General features: G+C 34.7%; 1 protein-coding gene across 1 annotated transcript in view; it reads right to left on the bottom strand.

Moving 5' to 3' along the window:
• Nucleotides 1-15,248, bottom strand: part of LOC142338087 (uncharacterized) — a 230,832-nt gene that overhangs the window by 79,188 nt on the left and 136,396 nt on the right. The window contains exons 28-31 of the mRNA XM_075387719.1: nt 9,147-9,300; nt 8,535-8,764; nt 7,904-8,038; nt 7,380-7,510 (exon numbers count right to left, since the gene is read on the bottom strand). Of these exons, the coding sequence (XP_075243834.1) occupies nt 7,380-7,510; nt 7,904-8,038; nt 8,535-8,764; nt 9,147-9,300 (650 nt within the window). The remainder of the gene's footprint in view (nt 1-7,379; nt 7,511-7,903; nt 8,039-8,534; nt 8,765-9,146; nt 9,301-15,248) is intronic.

Below are 15,248 nucleotides of genomic sequence, written 5' to 3'. Positions count from 1 at the left end.
TTTCTTTTGTTTTTCTTGTTTACTTGGAATTGCTGTGATTGAAAAATTTGGTCAATGATTATGGCTTGTGTCTTTTATTTGTTTTGGTCTTTAGATTTGTTCATTTGAAGCGGTTTTACTAGAATAAGCAAATTGTAATTGGTGTCAATGAGCGCTTATTGCCTTCTTTTTGTTTTGTTTAAAGTTTTCTTGTAAGAAGCGCTGTTTTTGACATTTCTGAATACAATTGAGCGCTTCTCTTGTTCTGTCGCTCTGGTTTTTCTTTATTGCATCTTCTGGTCTCTCTAAATTTTTTCCTCTTGATATTTTTAAGGATGATACATTTATGCTATGTGATAAACATTCAATTTCCTGAGCGCTGACAGTTATAGGCTTCTTAATCTTTTTCAAAAACGAGTGATGAGTTGGAACATTTTCAGATTTTGGCCTCTTGTTTTGTTTTACGATTGCTCTTGTTGACAACTTTATCAACTTGTTTTTTCCTTTTTTTGGTTTTGGTCCTGAGATTTGTTGATTTGAAGCGTTTTGATTATGGTAACCAAATAATAATTTGTATCAATAAGCGCTTCTTTGCCTTCTTCTTTTAAGTTTTCTTGTAAGAAGCGCTGTGATTGAAGTTTCTGAGTACAAATGAGCGCTTCCGTTCTGTCGCTCTCTGGTTTTTTGCACCTTCTGGTCTCTCTAAATTTTTTCATCTTGATATTTTTTGGAATGATACATTGATGTTATGTGATAAACATTCATTTTCCTGAGCGCTGACAGTTATAGTTTTCTTTATCTTCTTCTAATCGAGTTATGGAACACTGAACTGCAACATTTTCAAGTTTTGGCCCCTTGTTTTGTTTTTCTGTCGCTCGTGTTGATGAATTTATCTAATTGTTTTTACTTTTTTTGGTTTTGGTCTTTAGATTTGTTGATTTGAAGCGGTTTGATTAGAATAACCAAGTAGTAATTGTATCAATGGGCGCTTTCTTGTCTTCTTTCTGTTTTTTTTCATTTTGTAAGAAGCGCTGTGATTGAAGTTTCTGAATGCAAATGAGCGCTTCTCTTGTTCTGTTGCTCTGGTTTTTCTTTATTGCACATTCTGGTCTCTCTAAAATTTTTCCTCTCGATATTTTTTGGGATGATACATTGATGTTATGTGATAAACATTCAATTTCCTGAGCGCTGTCAGTTGTAGTTTTAGTCTTTTTCGAAAAAGAGTGATGGAACACTGATTTGCAACATTTTCAAGTTTTGGCCTCTTGTTTTGTTTTGCTGTTGCTCTTTTTGATGACTTTATCGACTCGTTTTTACTTTTTTTGGTTTTGGTCCTTAGATTTGTTGATTTGAAGCGGTTTGATTAGAATAACCAAGTAGTAATTGTATCAATGGGCGCTTTCTTGTCTTCTTTTTGGTTTTTTTCATTTTGTAAGAAGCGCTGTGATTGAAATTTCTGATTACAAATGAGCGCTTCTCTTGTTCTTTGGCTCTGTTTTTCTCCAAGTCTCTCTCTAAATTCTTTTCTCTGATATTTTTTAAGATGATACTTTGATGCTATGTGATAAACATTCAATTTTCTGAGCCCTGACAGCCATAGTTTTCTCTATCTTTTTCAAAAGCGAGTGATAAAACATTGAGTTGCAACATTTCAAGTTTTGGCCTGTTGTTTTGTTTTTCTGTTGCTCTTGTTGATGTTTTCCTCTACTCCTTACATCCTTTTTTGCTGTATTTGTTTGTCTGGGAGCGCTGTGATTGCGCAATTTCTATTTTGGTAGGTGCTTTTCTTTTTTCTTAGTTTTGGTCTTTAGATTTGTTGATTTGAAGCGGTTTGATTAGAAAAACCAAGTAGTAATTGTATCAATGGGCGCTTTCTTGTCTTCCTTTTGTTTTTTTTTCATTTTGTAAGAAACGCTGTGAATGCATTTTTTGAATACAAATCAGCGCTTCTCTTGTTTTGTCGCTCTGGTTTCTCTTTATTGCACCTTCTGGTCTCTAATTTTTTTCTTCTCGATATTTTTTGGGATGATTCATTGATGTGATGTAATAAAAATTCAATTTCCTGAGCGCTGACAGTTATAGTTTTCTTAATCTTTTTCAAAAAAGAGTGATGGAAAACTGAATTGCAACATTCTCAAGTTTTGGTCCCTTATTTTGTTTTTTTGTCGCTCGTGTTGATGACTTTATCTAGTCGTTTTTACTTTTTTTCTGGTTTTGGTCTTTAGATTTGTTGATTTGAAGCAGTTTGATTAGAATAACCAAGTAGTAATTGTATCAATGGGCGCTTTCTTGTCTTCTTTTTGGTTTTTTCATTTTGTAAGAAGCGCTGTGATTGAAATTTCTGATTACAAAAGAGCGCTTCTCTTTTTCTTTAGCTCTGTTTTTTTTCAGAAATCTTCTAGTCTCTCTAAATTCTTTCCTCTGATATTTTTTAAGATGATATATTGATGTTATGTGATAAACATTCAATTTTCTGAGCGCTGACAGTTATAGTTTTCTCAATCTTTATCAAAAAAGAGTGATGGAAAACTGAATTGCAACATTCTCAAGTTTTGGTCCCTTATTTTGTTTTTTTGTCGCTCGTGTTGATGACTTTATCTAGTCGTTTTTACTTTTTTTCTGGTTTTGGTCTTTAGATTTGTTGATTTGAAGCAGTTTGATTAGAATAACCAAGTAGTAATTGTATCAATGGGCGCTTTCTTGTCTTCTTTCTGTTTTTTTTTCATTTTGTAAGAAGCGCTGTGATTGAAGTTTCTGAATGCAAATGAGCGCTTCTCTTGTTCTGTTGCTCTGGTTTTTCTTTCTTGCACATTCTGGTCTCTCTAAAATTTTTCCTCTCGATATTTTTTGGGATGATACATTGATGTTATGTGATAAACATTCAATTTCCTGAGCGCTGACAGTTGTAGTTTTAGTCTTTTTCAAAAAAGAGTGATGGAACACTGATTTGCAACATTTTCAAGTTTTGGCCTCTTGTTTTGTTTTGCTGTTGCTCTTTTTGATGACTTTATCGACTCGTTTTTACTTTTTTTGGTTTTGGTCCTTAGATTTGTTGATTTGAAGCGGTTTGATTAGAATAACCAAGTAGTAATTGTATCAATGGGCGCTTTCTTGTCTTCTTTTTGGTTTTTTTCATTTTGTAAGAAGCGCTGTGATTGAAATTTCTGATTACAAATGAGCGCTTCTCTTGTTCTTTGGCTCTGTTTTTCTCCAAGTCTCTCTCTAAATTCTTTTCTCTGATATTTTTTAAGATGATACTTTGATGCTATGTGATAAACATTCAATTTTCTGAGCCCTGACAGCCATAGTTTTCTCTATCTTTTTCAAAAGCGAGTGATAAAACATTGAGTTGCAACATTTCAAGTTTTGGCCTGTTGTTTTGTTTTTCTGTTGCTCTTGTTGATGTTTTCCTCTACTCCTTACATCCTTTTTTGCTGTATTTGTTTGTCTGGGAGCGCTGTGATTGCGCAATTTCTATTTTGGTAGGTGCTTTTCTTTTTTCTTAGTTTTGGTCTTTAGATTTGTTGATTTGAAGCGGTTTGATTAGAAAAACCAAGTAGTAATTGTATCAATGGGCGCTTTCTTGTCTTCCTTTTGTTTTTTTTTCATTTTGTAAGAAACGCTGTGAATGCATTTTTTGAATACAAATCAGCGCTTCTCTTGTTTTGTCGCTCTGGTTTTTCTTTATTGCACCTTCTGGTCTCTAATTTTTTTCTTCTCGATATTTTTTGGGATGATTCATTGATGTGATGTAATAAAAATTCAATTTCCTGAGCGCTGACAGTTATAGTTTTCTTAATCTTTTTCAAAAAAGAGTGATGGAAAACTGAATTGCAACATTCTCAAGTTTTGGTCCCTTATTTTGTTTTTTTGTCGCTCGTGTTGATGACTTTATCTAGTCGTTTTTACTTTTTTTCTGGTTTTGGTCTTTAGATTTGTTGATTTGAAGCAGTTTGATTAGAATAACCAAGTAGTAATTGTATCAATGGGCGCTTTCTTGTCTTCTTTTTGGTTTTTTCATTTTGTAAGAAGCGCTGTGATTGAAATTTCTGATTACAAAAGAGCGCTTCTCTTTTTCTTTAGCTCTGTTTTTTTTCAGAAATCTTCTAGTCTCTCTAAATTCTTTCCTCTGATATTTTTTAAGATGATATATTGATGTTATGTGATAAACATTCAATTTCCTGAGCGCTGACAGTTATAGTTTTCTCAATCTTTATCAAAAAAGAGTGATGGAACACTGATTTGCAACATTTTCAAGTTTTGGCCTCTTTTTTGTTTTGCTGTTGCTCTTGTTGATGACTTTATCTACTCGTTTTTACTTTTTTGGTTTTGGTCCTTAGTTTTGTTGATTTGAAGGGGTTTGATTAGAATAACCAAGCAGTAATTGTTTCAATGGGCGTTTGCTTGTCTTGCTTTTGGTTTTTCTTATTTTGTAAAAAGCGCTGTGATTAAAATTTCTGATTAAAAATGAGCTCTTCTCTTGTTCTTTAGCTTTTTTTCAGAAATCTCGGTCTCGCTCTCTCTCTCTCTCTCTCGCTCTCTCTCTCTCTCTCCCTCGCTCTCTCTCGCTCTCTCTCTCTCTCTCTCTCTCTCTCTCTCTCTCTCTCTTCTCGTTGCCTTTTGGGCATTTGTTTCTTCGCTTCTCTCGCTCTCTCCAGTTTTCTTTGCTTATGGCAAAGTGTTTTTGTGCTTTATAGGATTGCCTTCTGGGCAAAATCGGTCGTTCGCTCGCTTTCACGGTCGTTCGTTTTTGTTTTGCTCTCACTTGCTTTCCGTTTATTCGCTTTTACGCTCATTCGTTTTTGTTTTGCTGGTTTTGCGCTCGCTCATTTTCCGTTTGTTCGCTTTCACGCTCGTTTTTGTTTTCCGCTCGCTCGCTTTTCGTTTGTTCGCTTTCACGCTCGTTCATTTTTGTCACGCTCATTTTGCGCTTGCTCGCTTTTCGCTCGTTCGTTTTTGTTTTTCTCGTTTTGCGCTCGCTCGCTTTTCGGGTGCTCGCTCGTTTTTCGTCGTTTCTCTCTCGCATTTCGTGCGAACCCCCACCTCTTGCCTGTGCCCCCTTTCTTGTGCATTTGGATGTTCATTTATATGTTTGTCTGTTTCTTTCTTCAGCGCGATAACCCCCCGCCCTTGATTGTGACCCCTTCGCGCAGCGCGATAACCCCCCGCCCTTGTTTGTGACACCTTCGCGCAGCACACAATAACCCCCCCACCTCCTCTGTGCCCCCTTTGTTGTGCATTTAGATGTTCATTTATATGTCTGTCTGTATCTTTCTTCAGCGCGATAACCCCCCGCTCTTTTTTGTGACCCCTTCTCCCAGCGCGATAAACGCCCGCCATTGTTTGTGACCCCTTCGCGCATTAGTCTTAGCTATTTAGGTTCTTTGTTTTTTTTCTTTGTCGGCTAGACCAGGTGCGCTCCTTATGGAGCACAGTAATGCACCGGCTCTAGACCTCAAAGAAGCTAAAAAGGCTCACGCTAAAGCTAAGACAATTTTACTGCTACAAAAATCTGCACCCTTTCTGCGTTTGCCCCATTTCCCAGCATTTGAATCGAAAAGCTTGCATGATTCTTGCAAGCTTTTCGATTCATCTTGCAAGCTTTTCGATTCATCTTGCAAGTAATCTTGCAAGATGAAACGAAAAGCTTTCGAGAATCTTGCAAGTGAATCGATAAGCTTGCAAGATTCTTGCAAGTGAATCGAAAAACTTGCAAGAATCTTGCAAACAACTTGGTACCCGTATGCATGCACTTGCAAGATTGCTTCCAAGTTGCTTGCAAGTTTTTCAATTCGGCGATCACTAGGGATATGAGCTTGATGAACTATTTTAGACCAACAGTATTCCACACAATTGAATAATTTTACGGAATATAGTTCTTGTATTTCTTGATGCCTGTAATAATGCTTTGCTTAGTTCAGATTCAACCAGGCGCTGGTCTAAAACTGAACACCTAGTCACGTGGGACTACTTTGTTCTGCATTTCGTGAGAAAAGATGAAAAAAGATGAAGAAACGAGAAACTTTTGTGATGTTCCTATATTATTCAGATACAGATCCGCTGTTGATCCAGTACTTTTTTCAAACAATTTGGAACTATTTTTTATTACATTGGTTGCCAATTCCCAGATCGAAAGAAGGCAAAAACCATAAACATGAATAAGATCTTCAGAGCAATTGGAAAACTCCAACCATTAATAATTGAATGCAACGAAAAATTGATCTCTCTTCCACAGAGTTGAAAATATTTTTGAGCCTACCTGAATAGTGGCGCCATTACGTCAATGTCAATAAAAGTTAATTCTGATGAAAAGATATTGGAAAAATTATTCGAGGGGAGTTGAGAAAATTGTTCCAGTTGAGACACAACAAGTGGTGAACAAGTGTTAAATTTAAAAGAAAAGCCCGGGTTGATAAAAAGTTTTAATCATAGAACTTTCATATTATGGAGCCTTGACTTCATATATCAAAAAAGTTTTAAAAGATTGGTAAAAATTGGGACATTAAAAACGCAATTGATGGACCATGAGGTTAAACTAGAATAGTTATATTGAATGACCAAGTGTTTCAGTTTGCTATAATGTCTTTTGAACAAAAAAAGGTATAGCTTGTAAAGAATCAGCCCTGATTGAAATGATGCATACTTAAACTATACAGTCTGAGAAAAAGGAACTAAATTGCATCAAAGTCTACGCAATTTGAAAATATTTTAAATAATGGACAGATGTCATTTGATCACACACATATATGAGACATTAATAATGAAAGCCTTAAAATTTTCAACATTGAGCGCATCTAATAAATATTTGGGAAAAAGTACTGAAAAATGAAGTACATCACTCTTGCTGCAGCTAAAAAATGACCAGACATAAAATACAACATAACAGTATCCTGAAGCACTCCCATGCAAGCTTTTAAAGAGCTCTGCAGTGGTAGATATTTTCTTACATACATTGCAAGATTTAAAAACTTGCAAAACGCGCTTTCAAGCAAATCGACCTGATTCTGCTAAATTCACTCCGATATCTTGACTTACTTCTGAAACTGCTATGAAGTTCGTCGAAGGACAGGTTTTCTTATTGAATTCATCAGAGTCACGTAACATATATAAATGTATACAACATTAAAAGCTTTTTTTTGATCACGTGTCGCTCGTGTTTTCTTTTTCAGCTTACAGACGAGCTCTGATAAATTTACTTAAACTAGTCAAACCTGGTCACGGTTCTGTATATTTGACATCCCGTTGTTCTTTCTGGAAAGAGAAATTGATCGAAGACAGCCAATTTTTACAATCTTAAGGTTGCAGACATTATATATGAATCATGACATCTATATATCATGATATATTTTTCAGGAATGGGAATCCTTAAGAAAGAAGGGATGAGGATGGAGAGAAAATACCTGGTCTAGATCTTCTATGATGTAGCTGTCCGTGTTTGGAGGGAGATTGATCATCTTGGGAGATGGTCTAGGAGGGAATAAACACTCTTTCTGTTCGTGGTGGATCACTTCGTCAAATTCAATTCGGAACCCTACAAAACTCCGTAGCTAATGATTAGAATGATAAACAATCTATTGAGCCATGCCCGGTACACACATGACATCTGTTAACATCAGATTGTTCAATTATTGAATAGTATATTAGGAAATCATTCAATCGTACGAGATCTGTTGAGAGGTAATATTGCTTTTAATGGTCTTTGATGTGGTCGATCAACCGGAATCCACTTTTTAGGTCCACTATTTTTTGCTAGACAAATAGTTCTATAGGCAATATAAGTCATACACCCCACTCGTGAAACTTTTCATGTCTAATACACCCCACCCACCCACCCACACACCCACAACAATTCGAGACCCGAACTATACGATAACAATCCATAGACAGAGTTGTTTCATGCACAGAAAACTCGTCAGATACTCACAAAGAGAAGATTCACTTCTTTTGCTCAGAGAAGAGTAAAGTGTTTCATCTCTACTTTCATCTTTGAGAGATATGTTTCCATTTATGGAGACATCCAGGGTGTCTTTTGTAACAATGTCAACTGTCATCCAAAGCGCTGCATGTTCAACATTGAATGTGAATGGTCCTCACTTTTACGATTGACTTCGAAGAACGACGCAAAATTGATAGAACTTTACCTTGGAGTGGTATACCGCGGACTCCTGCCTAGTGCGGCTCAGAACCAACACTAGCCAGAATTGTGGAGCCAAGCTACCAGCCGACTCGAAGCTCTGAGGCAGTATTGTGTAGGTTTTAGAGGCAGATTGAAAATTAGCCTAAAATCTTCACACTAAGCGAATTCCAAATTTATTACCTTTTTGGCTCCTATCCGACTGGAACAGTTTCTTTCAAGAGGAAGTTTGGCCTATTATATCCCCAAATCCATGGTGCCCTATATCGCATGGGAGTTGCAAATTAGATTCCAAAAATTTTATGGCGCTCCGTTCGTAAAACTGGTGGCTCAATTTATATCCAAAATGCAATATTTTATTATTTCTAATTACTTCTTAGAGGCTATCACCAACTGTACTGGTCGTAATACAAAAATTTACCCAATATCTTGAAGCCTTTCTCATCTGGCAATGTCCATTTGACCTCTACAGTGCTGTCGGTGGATGATAGGACCCGCAAATTTCGGACTGGTCTCGGTTCTGCACCTGTTCGGAAGTAGAGAGGTGGTTCCGATTTGTGACTCACGAGAAAATGACCTTTTTCGGCTTTGCCGGAGTTGTCCCGACTCGTGTACGACTGCATTCGGCGACTTTCGACGAACACGACATATCTAAAAAAAATAATATAAATTAATTGGTTAATCACTCTATCTTTGTTCTAATTTCAATTCATAATCAATTAATATCATTTTCATCAATTATTTACGTTACGGGCTCTGTCTGTCTTCATCCTTTCCGCCAACTATGAAGGGACTGGAATAGAGCATGTTCAAATTCAATATTGCACATTTTTTCAATTAAACCTTTTTCAGCATTTGTATGTGATCGAACTTCAATCAGTTGAATCAGCTTATCCATTTAGTTAATGAAAACAAAAAGTTGCTCTTGGGAGCAGATTCTAGGACTTTTCTAGAAATGGTTTTTATTTTGGAGAGGTGCTAAATACATAACAAATCCAGACTACTTCCTCACATCTAAGCTCCCGTTACTTACGACTGTTGAGGTTGTAGAGAGTCTATTCTAATGTGGGCATCTGAAGTCTGGAATGTCCTGAGTTGTTCTCCATTTCTTTCACTCAGGTACACCATGTAATGCTCTGGTGCTCGATACTGATGACCCAGTGACATCTTATTATTTGACTCGTCCACTGAAACAAATTTAACATCATGAGTTCAAATTTGAGATATCTGAAGTTTGAGAACAAAATTAAGATGTTCTTTATCTCAAACTTGAGATCAAATTTGTGATAAAAAGTTATAACTGGCTCAGATTTTATGTGATTATAAAACGAAAGTAAGGAACTTGTATTGAAGTGTAGGATCTTGAAAGAGTTTAAGAGGATATGCCTTTATTTAGATTCCGAAGAAAGTTACAAAATTAAGAGGGATTACAGTTATTAAAAACGCGTAAGATGACAACAATAAGCAGCAATAAGACGGCTCTTGCGAGGATATGCGTAGCAGAGAATGTTTCAATATAAATCTCAAGTTTTTCTATTTTTTTTAACTTCAAAAACTTCAAAAACGTCAAAAGTTCTTCTATTTCAAAAAAAATTAATCTGTTCCTACTATTGAAAAAAAACTGAAGTCCTGTAGCATTTGGGTTACGTTGGACTGCCAATCAATGAAACGCCAACTTAACAACACAACAAAGAAAGTGCAAAAAGGTCTCTGAATTCAGGCAGTTGAAAAAAAAAATTTTTTTCCTTCCTTTATCTGATGTTTGAGTTTTGTTTCCAATTTCCCGTTGTTTGCTGAACGAAAACACTAAAAATGAACAAGGGTTACCTATACAACGTATAATTTAAGTCTTTCATTAAAAAATTACAGAAAACATAATTTTCCATCTTTTCAAAATTTTCAACGATCTTGAATTTTCTATTTCGTCGCCTGAAGTTGTTACTCAACCAAAACTAATCAACCATTGAAAAGCTTAAGTATGAATGTTACTTGAATCATCAGGATCAAAAACAGACTGGAGAATTGACAGAAAAACTGTTTTCAATTTAGTTTTCTTTTCGTTCTCTTGTTTGTGTTGACGTATCCCATATAAAACTCTGTGATTAATCAACAAAGCCAGCGATTTAAAGAATTGGCTGCCGTTAGCTTCAGTTTCGGCTTAGGCACGACATAAATTTGGTCAAGGAGCCAAAGAAAACAGCAAAAAGGCAAACGAAACGTTTCAATTTTGTTTAATGTTTTTCACAATCTCTCTAAAAAAGTATACTATATAGTTTCAAAATTTTGATAAGTGCGCAATGAAAATGAAGGAATTAAAAGTTTTTTCTGTTCCTACTTTCGAATAAAACGTAGCACCCCTGTTTAAACTTTTTCTAGTACAAAGGTTAATAAAGTTTCCAGTTATATCGGAAACCTGGTGTCATCGGAAAAACTTTGTAAATCGGAAAAATTTTGTCAAAAAGGTCTTTCATTAACTGTGTTTATCTTTATCTTTATCTTTATCTATACTAAAATTTAACTTTATTTCGTTTTTGCTTGTTTTTATTATTACATTTATATAATTTAAGTTACGGTCATTAATATAACCAAAAAACAAATACTTTAGTTTTTGTAACCTTGTTTTTATAACTACTAAATTATTATGATCTAAACTCCCATTCTCATTCGTTTCCCGTTTTCCTTTCAAATTTTAAGAAAAATCTCTCTTTTGTCAGCTTCAATAAAACATTTCGCAATTCATGTTAACGTTTGTTTCAATTTAAATTCAAGTTGCGCATATTGATTCGCAACTAAACAATTCGACCTACTAGATTTGAGGAAATACTCATTGGATACATCCATTTAATTGTTTGTCCACAGAAGTTGTGAAAATTTGTAGTCATGAAAATATTGGAGGTCGGGTTTTCGATGATTACATACATTTTAAAAGGTGACAATCAGGACTGATTTTGCTTAAAAGCTCTTTTATTATTTGAAGCCACAAGGTGAAAAGTTGGAAGATTATTGGTATCCAATAGCGCAGATAAAATTGATTGAAAAATTTTATGTTGTGGCATTTTGGTATACTTAAACTGCAATCAAAAACATAATTATCTAATATTGCATGAACTGCTTGTGAGCGACTGAAGTTGATTCAATTCTAGGCTGTTATTTTCTTCATGTTAACTTTTCAACTTGAAATCAAGTTACGCACAATAATTTGCAATTAATCAATTCCACTTGTTAGATTTGAACAAATACTCATTGAATACATCCATTTAATTAGTTGTCCATACAGGTTGCGAAAAATTAAAGTCATGAAAAAAGCGGATGTCGGGGTTTTCGTGATTATATAAACAGTACGTGATCACAATCAGGAATGGTTTCGCCAAAAAAACCGTTTAATAATTTAAACAACATTGTTAAAAGTTGATAAAGTAATGGTATTTAATAGCACGGATAAATTTGTTGAGAAATTTTATGCTGTGGCATTTCGGTATACTTACACTCCAATCAAAAACATAAATATCTAAAATGGCATGAATGCTTGTTAGCGGCTGAAATTGAATCAATTTTAGGCTGTTAGCATTTTTTTCCAGACGCTTGGAGTAGTAGCAAATCCTTATATTAACAAAAAAATTAAATGATGCCATTGAGCTTTTATAGACCATCAAAAATGTTTAAAACAAACAAATGAAGCCATTGGTCGGCGCGCTCTGTATATGAACTCTATGAAGATGGAATTTAAGGCAAAAACTTGATAGAAATAAAGAATATTTCAGGCCATTAGGAGAAAAGTTTTAATATAAAATTTGTTAAATTTAGGCAAATGGTGCGTGGATTAATTCGTTAAAATACCTGCGACGCTTTATAGACGTGAAAATTCTGCGACGCTTTATAGACATAACAGTCTCTTCTACATTACTCAGTGTTACCATGGCCAATAGTTTTGATTTAAAAAAAATTACAGAGAAAAAAGTTCAAGACATAAAATGAAATGACATTTATCTAAAACAATTTGCGGTTATTAGTTTATATTTAACTAAAAAAAACACATTGTGCGAGGTGGAGTTGAAACTAATTGTGCACATTCTCAAAATTTTGATAAAGTTGTTGGTTTTTTAAATCAACTTTCTGCATTACACTTTCAAATGAATAGTTAAGTACTCTCTTTCAATATTTCATTCGATATTTGCCTAATTTTAGCTCAGAACTTGGCTGAGAACTTAGCCCAAAACTTCATCTCGGATTTTTTACTTATCCATAGTACGCTCGTGAAGGAAAAAGCAGTTTAGATCAGGCAAATATCGAGAGAAACATCGAAATTTTTAAACGTCCAACAAATGTTTTTTTCACAAAATAGTCATTTATGACTGCAAAAGTGATTGAAAATTGGCTCGAGAGCATTTATTAACAGCGGAACAAGACTGCCTGCCACATAACGCCGAAGAGGTATACCGTAAAATTTCTCCCTTGATCAAAATATCTCGAACCAGGCATACATAAAATGAACAAACTGGGAGACAAGCTTTGTATCTTATTTTTCGTAGTAGAATTTTCGAAATTGAGTTACTATAAAACTGTTAAAAATGTGACAAATCTTGTAGTACGCTTTCGCTAGTTTTAGATATATTTTTTTCATTAAGTGTATCTCTAATCCGCAAATGAGCCTATTCAAGCGCTCACTTTTGAGCAGGCAAACGTGATTTACTGCTCTATTAATTGAGCATGCAAAAGTTGTTCAAAGCTTTTAATGTGATTTGAAGATAGAATTAATGACACGACGGAGTACATTTGTCTTGAATTGTGGTTTTTGGTGTTGTTGTTTAGTTGACGGAGACCACTAGAGATGCAGTCTGGTGTAGTGAGGAAGACATCACAGGGCACCGACTACTCACAAAGGTTGTAATGAATACTACGCACACAGTGCGTGATGACTACTACTCACAAGAATACCCAGACTAACTACCAAGACTGCTCACAATACTCAAAGGTCATTTCATATGTGACATACACCATTTTTCTTTCCAGTACTATTGCAGCAGATTTAACACCACACCAGGACGAAACCTTCAGGAAATCCCAAAGGCAATGACAACTCATGGCCAAACAAAGAACTATTAAAACTTTATTAAAACTTAAATACTTGCATATCAAATAAAACTGCCGTTGTAACGTCTATAATGAACTGTTAATGTTCATAAACAGCCACTAACAGATTGCATCTGTAAATATCTGCCTCCGAAAAAAATATTTTTGGGATTTAATTATAAAGAGGGCAAAACTGAGAAATTTTTCAATAAAAAAATTAATAGACAACAGTGCAAATTGACGCCACAAAATAATGAGTCAAAATTAAAAGACACCAGTCAACCTGTAAAAAGATAAAAAAGTAGACACGGAAAGGAGTGATTTTTTGAGATAAAAAGATAGACATCTGTAAACCGGTAATTAGACAAAAAAATTATTGAAAAAACTCAATTTGACGTTTTAATTTGCTGAATGCAATTAAAAATCACTCATAGAGGCAATTTTAGCAAGAAAAAAATCAGTAGTCGAACAATTTGCGTTTTTACTGAAATTTCCAACTGTCAATTCTTATCAAGTTATGGACGAACAAGAGCCCTTTTAAGTTGCTACAGAAAAACTTTTTTTATAGATGGAAAAATTTACGGAAGTAGTGAGGAGACGATTGAAAATCTCAGTGGATGTATATTTCATTTTCCTTTATCATATATTCAAACTTAAGGATTTTTCAGAAACTTATTTACTTGTCAAACTTTTATAAAATCATCTCAAAACAATGATGCTTGAATACAAATAAAGACAGGAAAAACCATGAAGTGAGGCGACGATCAAAAATATCAGTTGATGGTAATTTCTTATTTCGTTACTCCAAATTGAAACTGAGGCAATTTTTAAATTTATCTCTAAACGACGATGCTTGAATACAAATCAAAGCCTGAAAAAAATGACAATATATTGAGAAGACAATCAGCAATTTCAGTTTATGGTAATTTCATTTTCCATAACACTAAAGTCAAACTGAGGGCTTTCGCAAAACAATGGTGCTCAAATATAACAATCAGCCTGAAAAATTAATACGAAGTTAAAAAATGATGACGGTGAAAACTGCAATTTCAAGTTCAAGTGATTTCTAAAATTTCGCTGTAATTTTAACTTCCAGATCGCTAAGTTATAACTAAGAATTTTCTCAGAAAATAAAACAGCTGGTCATTATTTTGTAGAAAATAACACAGCTGGTCATTATTTTTTTCGATTGTCTTCTGTTTCATCTAATTCTCAGTGAGAACAACAATAGCTCCACGCAATCCAATTGATTGTTTCCTCAGAAACTTACATATTGAAAAAACTTTTGACCGTCGTGCCGTGCCTGGATGAAATTGTCAAGGTGTTGGACGAAGTGTTTGGTGACAACAACAGGAATTGTTGCATATCTTCTCTGGCGTACAGGTTTAGATATTTCTGTGCAGTGGCAAAGTTGGTACTATACGATATATTATTAGCCCGTAAACCACTCTTAATCGCTTAATTGCCATCAAACAATGAAGCTTTAAACCACTTTCAAATGCTCAAAAACTCGCATTTAATTACACTTAATTGCGGACATTCATAAGATACATTCATTGCAAAAATTAGATACATTCATTGTGAAATCGAGTTACGTTGCGTACCAAAAAGAGATACATAAATTGAACAGATTCTTTACACATAGTGCGCCAAAAGTAGGATGCTCAGCTTGTATCTCAATTTCACGGTTAAAATTTGGATATTTTTGCGAACAAGGGTTGCGCAATTCCTTTCAATTTTGCCGGTTTTTCCTAAAGCATCTATTTTTCACAATGTTGTTGCATTTTCAATATATTAACAAGGGAAAAACGAACAAGAGATATACAGATCGGGCACATTTGCCCGTGACGGTTTGGGTATAACTCTGCGGCGTTATGCAACAATTGTAACCTGCTCAAATTTACGGAACTTTTCCATAACCCTAAACTCAAACTGAGGGCTTTCGCAAAACAATGGTGCTCAAATATAATAATCAGCCTGAAAAATTAATACGTAGTTATAAAATGATGACGGTGAAAACTGCAATTTCAAGTTCAAGTGATTTCTAAAATTTCACTGTAATTTT

Source organism: Convolutriloba macropyga, chromosome 4 (assembly GCF_964194025.1).
Source record: "Convolutriloba macropyga chromosome 4, txConMacr16.3, whole genome shotgun sequence".
NCBI lineage: Eukaryota > Metazoa > Xenacoelomorpha > Acoela > Convolutidae > Convolutriloba > Convolutriloba macropyga.
Note: the sequence above shows the minus strand (reverse complement) of the source record. Positions and strands in the feature narration are given on the sequence as shown.